Raw genomic sequence first — 8,403 nt, 5'->3', positions numbered from 1 at the left:
TTACAGCTTGGGCATCCTGGCAGCATTGAGGCGCATGGACACACAGGAGGAGCCGGCAGCGTAACGCATCTCCCTCAGCATGCCACTCCACTGCTTCTTATCATCCTCGAACCTAACGCAGCGAGAGAGAGAGAGAGAGAGAGAGAGGGGAGAGTCAGACCTCAGAACGACCACAGCGGTAAACAGGGAAAACACGTCTCGATCTTACAGTTTCCCATAAGTTGAGAAAGACTTACTGCCAGACGTCGGTGACCTCTGTAGGAGCCACCTCCTTGTTCTCCATCTGAATCATAGCGAAGCCGCCCACCGCGTACAGAGAGCCACTGTTGCTCACCAGGTTGACAGAGCTCCTCTCCTGGGGAAACTCTGTGAAGGGCTCCCACCTGAGGAGACACGACATTAGGAGAAGGTCAAGTGTAAGATGGAGTTGCCTTTTGTACCTTGGTACATTTGTTGAGCTGCTGTTGAGATATCTGAGACATATGAAATAAATAATACTAAAAAAATGTAATTGTTGAAACTCATTTCATTGTTATTTTATTTCATGTTTCTTATTCTTATTCGTATATTTATTGAAATTCAGTTTTTGGTTGTTATCTTTTTTTAGCTGCTGAGAACAACTGCTTCTGCTAATTTAGCCAGTTAGCTCCTGTTAGCTAACTGACTCGCTTTTATTTAGCGAAACAAAGCTCAACATGCTATCTACCTAGCTAGTTGTTGTGAACTTGGATTATTACTCAGCATCAAAGTGAAGAACCAGTGAAATAGCCAAGTCGAGTCTGAATTAATAAGCTAGCTGTGTTTTGTTTTCTGAAGAGAAAGACGAAGAATTCATGATAAGAAAAACAGTATTTATCTAGCCAACGGAAGCTAGCTAGCTAGCTGGCAGTTTGTTAGCTTGCTGGGTGGAAGCATGACAATTTCATCATAACATCTTTTTAAATAACTGGTTGAATTATTTCATAATTTTTGGTGTAATTATATGTTATATATGTATTTTATGTCTGCAATTAATCCATATGTTCCTGAAAACCGGGGGATATGATATCTAAATGTTTAAATGTTATATATATACACATTGGTTTAGACTGAATCATACTTGTTTGTTGTGAAGTCGTAGGTTTCACATGTGGCGATGAGGCCTTCCTCATTGACTCCACCCGCCACCACGATCTTGCCGTTGTGGATGACGGCTCCGAACATGGCTCTGGGAGTCTTCATGGCTGCCATCTCCCTCCACTCTGACTGCTTGTGGTTGTACGCAAACATCTTGTTGAGAGCTTTGCTGTGGGCACACAGGGAGGAATACGGTCGTAAAAAAGATGTAATCATTTGGAATAAACTGATTTGTAAATATGATTACCACAGTGTTTATATTTCCCCCCAAGACGTTTAAGCAAAAAGACGAATCACAGATAAGAAATAAGAAAAAAAAAAGACTAAATAACCAGTTTTACATACATATACACATAAGACAGCTTGGTTTTTTGGTCCATTTTATTATCACAACATATAGAACGGGGCATGATGAAAGCAACACAATGTAATTTGGAATAATACTGGATTTAATTGATTGAAAACATAATCCGTTCAAGACAGACAATATAAAGTCTCCACAAGATGACTCATCTGGACACAGCAGATTAATACTGTTTATATTACAGATAGATGGAATTATTCAGCTCAAATTTTAGACAATTTATATGAGATTAGATAAGAATGCGATATTTTAAATCTCCATAATCTCAGTCTATGATTAGGAATATGATGCATTTTTGTTGCGTGGTTTGATGTGAATGTGCACATACATTTGGGACTGCCCCATATTATGTATTATGATTTTGGGAGAGAGTAAATTGAGATAAAAGCTGTTTTTTTTATCATATATACATATATTTTTTTATACTATTGCATAATTCCTTCATAAACCTATGTTTTAAAAAAAATACTTATTTTTATTCATCTTATACGTCTTTTTGTGTCATGTTTTTCGGGCTTAATCAGTCATTTTCCTCGTGGAACTTGTGGATGACGGCGTTAACAGAAGAAGCACACGTTTCCTTTTGTTGTCCCCTACGTTATAATATTAGATCCTATGGTTTGTTGACCTTTATGTTTTGTGTATCAGTGGATCACACTGCTGCACGCACAGCAAACGTATTGAAGATCACAGTATGTTACGTTCGACGCGACACAAGTCTCAGGCAGAGGAAATGAGCAGATCCTGTTTTCTCTCTGTGACACAACAACAGTTGCACAAGGTCAGTGTTTTCCATTATATTAACATATCAGACCGTCCCGGACTGCAGCAGTGTAATTGTTGTCTATAACGTGCCATGCAGCCCTGCAGTCTGTCAGGATGATAGACTACAAACAGCTGCAGCTCACTATGTAGGGTCACACACACACACACACACACACACACACACACACACACAGACTCATTTACTCACCTATCATCTGTCTTCCCTCCAATGCAGTAGACCATTCCTTTGTGGGAGACGACAGCATGGCCGTGGATCTTCAGAGGAAGCTTTTTGGTCTCACTCCACTTCATCTTGCTAAACAAAATAAATAAATAAAAAGGACATTTAAGTTAATTCATTCAGTGTTATTTTGTTTCCTTTAATTTCTTGCTGATGCTTTGCTCAGATCTTCAGAGCACAATCAATCTGTATTAAATAAATTAAATATTCTAATACAAACAGAGGAGAAAACATCTCTATAATTACTGAACCAGAGCAGATTAAGAGGGTGAGATCACATCAAACGATGATTAATTATACATAAACACCACATATTACCTTTTTTTTTGTTTTTTTTTTTCCAAAGGAAGCAATTTTGTTAATTTCCTCAAGTTAATTATCACCTGGAAACTTTACAAAAGGTGAGGCAGTGAGAAACAAAGAAAATAGGGAGGCTAAAAATAGCGATGAAGCAAATGATATCACTAACTCAACATCGTAGCACATCACAGAATCCAGTGACTCATTGGTCTGGAGGTCTTTTCCGGCTATGGCGAACAGGAAGTTCTCGCTCTCTCCGATGTTGAAGAGGCATCTGGGAGAAGGCATGGGCGGCAGCGCGACCCAGTCAGAAGAGAGAGGATCCAACTGTGGAGAAAAAAATAAAGCGGCACATTAAAACACAAGAGCGGGGGAAGCGCCCCGCTCAGAGCCCATTAGCTCCCCCATAAAGGAGGAAATGAATCATTGTACTGTCTGGTATCCACATATTGATTATACTGTAAACTACAGGTATTTAAGTGTGTGCTACAGTGTGTGTATCACTGAGACCTGATGAGCAACATGGGAAACATATCCCATCTCCTGCTCGCAGAGGGATTTAGGAAAAACTGAGTCCCATTCATTTTTGTGGCAACATCCTGAAAATGTATTTGAATTTCTGTCTCATTTTTCCTCTGGTTTGTTTGTGGTTTGAGCTCCATGAAGGCATTGAAATAAAAGACAAAATAAAAAGGATGAATGAGTGAAAATACTCCCTAGGAAGCAAAGCTTGTTATTAATACTAAGTGCATTATTTTAATGTATTCTCTCAGTTTTATTAAGAATAGTTCACCATGTTGGGAAACATGTTTATTTGTCTTCTTCCTGAGAGTTGGATGAAAATATCGATACCACTCTCATGTGTGTGCGTTCAATATTTAAGGCTAAAGCCATCACACAGTTAGCTTAGTTTAGCTAAGACCGGAGGCGGCGGGGAAACAGCTAGCATGGCTAAAGCTAACTAATTAACATGTTATATTTTTGTTTCATTGCATTAATATCTAGTATTTTTTTTCTTCCTACAGTTACATCAAATTAAAATCCAGTATTTAACACAACAAATGACTGCAAGGTTAGCAGTGGGGCCGACCACCAGGGAATACTGCATGAACACTCCCACCTTGTAATAAATGGAGGTTTTTTTTCTTCCCACTCTGTCGACGTTGCTTGAACGCAGCATTAGCTGAGCGGACCGTCTCCTCTAAATCAAGCTGGAGCTTCATGTTTAATGTGCATACAATGTTTAATTTAAGATATGAGAGTGGTGGTATCGATCTCCTCATCTGACCCTTGGCAAGAAAAGGTATATTTCCCAAAAGTATTTAATTTTTCATGCAGTATTTTGTAATTGCAGAAGCAGTTTCAACCTTCTTACCAAATAGAAATAACACTGCAGAGGCACGTCCTTGTTTTCCTCATCCACAAACAGTCCGCCGATGATGTAGAGCTGGTTCCTCTGTGACGCCAGGCTGACGTGGTTACGCGGCACCTGCTCCGACATGGCCGCCAGGAAGCACTCGTTCTCACTGACGTCATAGGCCACCGCCGCCGTGTCGTTGATCATCAGGATGAAGTCGCGCGCGTACATGCCGTGTCTGCGGGTGTCGTTCAGGAACCCGGGGAACAGGCTGTCCTCCTCCTCGCCTCCTTCCTTGTCGGCCCCCTCCGCCCCTTCCTTCTTCTTGGGTTTCTCTGGAAGTTTCCCCTTGTAGGCGTCCCTGATGATCTGGATCGTCTTCTGGAGCTCCGGGTCAGCCTTGATGATGTCGTCGGCCTCCACTTTGTCTTTGAAGTACTTCTCCGGCAACAGGCGGAAGCGAATGCAGTTGAAAGCATCCTTCACGACCTTGATGCGCTTCTCCTTGTCGAAGCGGACCCAGGCCATGACCGCCTCGAACACCAGCTCCTCCTTCTCCACGTTCAGCGAGTCTCCACCGATGACGGCGAACAGTTCGTGGGGCGCGAGCCTGAGGAACTCCTCGTCTTTGTAGAGGATCTCGAAGCGGTCGGCGATGTAGTTGCGCGCAGCCACGGCGAGTCTGGGACAGTTGAGCACCAAGCCCATCCTGAAAATAGCCATGCAGTTGCCCAAGGACAGCTTCTTCTGCAGGTAGTTCACGCACACCGTGAACACGGAGGGGATCTGGAATCTGTTCGCCACAGCGATTATATCCTGCACGTTGTCATCGGTGAGGTCGATCTCGGCCGAATAGAGGTACTGGACGATCATGTCGAGGACGGAGGGGTTGACGTCATCCAGGACCACCTCCTTGGTGTTCTCCACCTCCTTCCCGTCCTCTGTGAAGAAGATCTCCCTGAAGTACGGGCTACAGGCGGCCATGATCAGCCGATGGCAGGGGAAGCTGCGGTCGCCTACCTTCAGGGTGCAGTCCACAAACTTGTTTTCATTCAGCAGCTCCTTCAGCCCGTCCTGGAGCAGGGTGCTCTGAAACAGGCGCAGCTCCTCCTTGATGGCGTTGGGGTCCATGGTGAGTCGGGAGGGGAAACGGCGGGCGAACAAAGGGGGTCCGTGGAGAGAGGAAGGAGGAGAGATGGTGGCCACAGGTCCTTTTGGCAGTCGGTCCTGGCTGGAAAAGGCAGAGCAGAGGAAAAGTTCCCAGTGTGAAGACCCTGCAATTTAATCCTGTCCCAGTCTAAATATAGCCCCCTCTGCCCCCTGCCTGCTCCAGCTCCGCTGGAATCTGACTGGGCCAAATCACGGCGCAGCACAGGCCTCGACCGGAGCAGCTGCTGCCACAGACTGAAAGAAGCAACTGGCTGCTCGGGCTGGGGATGTGCCACCATGATTCAGCTCCAGGAGTGTCATGTGGCAGACAATGCTGTCAAAGCCCTCAAATAGCACGCCTCGAACCGAGCGTATGACTGGGAGGATATTTAGAGCGGTCACTGTCACATTCACAAGTATGTGTATTCTCCAGACTTTCATTCATTTGTTCTTTACTTACATACACACCAATGTCTTCACACGCTGTAATCCATGCAACATTACTAAGCTACCGAAGCTGTCACGATGCCTATTTTCATCAAGACCTCAGCTGATTTATTTTCTAAAAAGAATCCGTCACAAAAAAGACATTTCTCCGAGCCAAATGTTCAACCAGTAGTCCAAGATGAAAATATTTTGATTAATTTACAACAAAGAAAAGCAGAAAATACTCACATCTGAGAAGCTGGAGGCAGCAAATATTGGGTATTTTCTTCTTCAAAAATGACAGAAAAATTATCAAAATGGTTGCAGATAAATGTGAGAGAGAGGAAATGTACAAACGTTTGGATTCTCAAAGTCAAATTAAGATTTTTAGCTTTTATTTGTTGTTATTTCTAGTGATTTACTGTTAATTCTATACATTCTTTTAGCACGAAGGTGTTTTAGAAACAAATAACTTTCGGCACATGGTGCAGTTCCTCAGAGGAACCGCTACAGTCAATACTAAATCTTATCTTATCTCATCTTGTCACTATTATTAAAGTGAGACTGAAGAAACTGAGCTAAAAAAAGGGACCAGAAAAGTTTGGGTGCAGCAGCTGTGAGAAGAAACAGGTGATAACCACAAACCAATCAGCATGGTGTTGCCTTTCCCTGTTGGATGGATTATTGTCCAGCTGCTTCATTTTGTGCGTTTTTGTGACTGTGTGTGTGTGTGTGTGTGTGTGTGCTGCTCTGCACAAACACTTTAAAATGCACTTCAATCACCAAGATAATTTCAGTGCTGAAAACATTCCCTCTTCTTGAAGATAAACTGTGTCAATTTGCACACAGCCATGCGTTTCAGTACAAAGGGCTGTTAAAGAAGGCCTTTACTCATGTGTCTGGATCAATAGGATTGTATATTGTTAAATCTTATTCCTGCGGCCCTGATAAAGTGTGAGGAGTGTGTAGAGTTAGGTGTAGAGTCTCCCGTGGGCAGCACTAAAGATAGATCAGACTATGCCACTTGTCGAGGAGCGTCTACCAAGTAATTTAAGCAGAAGGAAAGAGCAGGTTCTGCGTAAGAAAAGCTCCGCCGCCTCCCTGAAGCTACAGCAGACGAATTAAGCAAAGTTTTAAAAAGGTTTTGCAAACATGAGTTCATTTTTGTGGCGTATTTAGGGACCGTGTGAAAATGACTGGGACGGGGACGTGGAGGCAAACCCAAATGTTTCATCTTTTAAAAAACAACAATAACTAAAATAGGCAAAGCATAAATAATTTAACAAAGATTTTACCAATGTCTGTCTGCTGGCAGCAAACACAAGTCAGTGCTAACAAGATATCTAAGGCTGACAAACACTAATGTTCATCATCATGATAAAAAGCATAGCTACGGTTTATACTGACACTCTACCACACACACACACACACACACACACACACACAGCCTTTTTGTAGTAGCTGGTAGCTACATCACAGCCTCCCACACACTGACTCTCACATAAATGTGCTTCCAGCGACTGTCACAGCTCCACCAGACTCCTTTGTGAAACAGAGTCTAACAGCAGCTTCTCGTGGCTGATTGGCTGAAGTGGGGTTAAGTGGTAAAAAGGTAAAGTGACACACACACACACACACACACACACAGATCCAAATAAACTAATGAAACAGACACATTAAAAGTGAAATAAGCAAATGCTGAATTTATAGCAAACAAACGATCATACGCTTCAGTCTCTATATGTTTGAACTAAGAACTACTAGCTGCTATGCTAACCTCAAGCTCACAGTTTGCTTAGCCAATGTTAGCATCAACAGCTCTTTACTCACCAGTCTCGCCAAGAGCTTCAGCGCTACTGGGTGGGGGTGGGGGGGCAGACTTTGACGCCGCAGCGACTCGGTATCAGAAAGTGACGGGATACTCCGACCAGGCTGGGGCTAGCTGGTTAGCACGCTAACTTCAGGGGAAGAGAAGGAGTGATGGGATGGAAATGGAAACATAACAAGAGACAACAAGGTTGCTTGGCAACGATTTAGAAAGTAAACAGCTGTTTAATTTCAAAAAGAGACATTTTACCTCTATTTGCTACTTGTTTGATTTTGATTGATGTAACTAGTCTCTTAAAAAGTAATAAAAACTACAATTCCCTCCTCCCTTTTCCAACCACCCCTCCCCCTCTAATAAAAATGTTTCAACCTGTTAGTTTAGATCCTGTTTATTAAAAATGTTTGACATCAAATGTTGATCATGTAATAAACAATACAGTATGGGTTGAAGCAGTCAGTTCAACAACAGAAGGAAAATGCTGCCCGTTCAGAACACGGCACGTGTCACCCAGTAGAGGGCAGTGTGTGTGTGTGTGCGTGTGTGTGTGTGTGTGTGTGTGTGTGTTGTGAGTTAACTGGTTGAACAAAGTGAGACAGAGGGAGGAGAAAAGTGAAACAACATAAACACAAAACATCACATTTTCATCAACAGAACATTCAAAAAGGCACAAAACATTTTCACGAAGTTACAGAGCATCAGTCATTTTATATAAAATACAAAAACAAACTATATTTCACTGATATAAGTGACGAGAGGCTTAAATCTCCTCTGTGTGTTACAACACCAATATTCCCTAAAGAAATTAATAGCTACAGTTTATTTTAATGGCACATTGATTGATTGATTGATGCCATGTA

At 42.6% G+C, this 8,403-nt stretch overlaps 1 protein-coding gene across 1 annotated transcript; it reads right to left on the bottom strand.

The window, feature by feature from the left end:
- On the bottom strand, positions 1 to 5,361 carry LOC111222717 (kelch-like protein 41b). The gene is made up of 6 exons (XM_022746536.1): positions 4,162 to 5,361; positions 2,956 to 3,113; positions 2,454 to 2,561; positions 1,100 to 1,285; positions 237 to 383; positions 1 to 112 (listed from the first exon to the last, which is right to left on the bottom strand). Exons 1-6 carry the CDS (start codon positions 5,272 to 5,274, stop codon positions 1 to 3), a joined length of 1,824 nt encoding a protein of 607 aa, XP_022602257.1. The 5' UTR covers positions 5,275 to 5,361.
- Positions 5,362 to 8,403: the final 3,042 nt, after the last annotated feature.

This window comes from Seriola dumerili, unplaced genomic scaffold (genome assembly GCF_002260705.1).
Source record: "Seriola dumerili isolate Sdu_G_001 unplaced genomic scaffold, Sdu_1.0 BDQW01000105.1, whole genome shotgun sequence".
Classification (NCBI taxonomy): domain Eukaryota; kingdom Metazoa; phylum Chordata; class Actinopteri; order Carangiformes; family Carangidae; genus Seriola; species Seriola dumerili.
The sequence above is the reverse complement of the archived record's forward strand: the minus strand, read 5'-3'. Positions and strand labels throughout refer to the sequence as shown.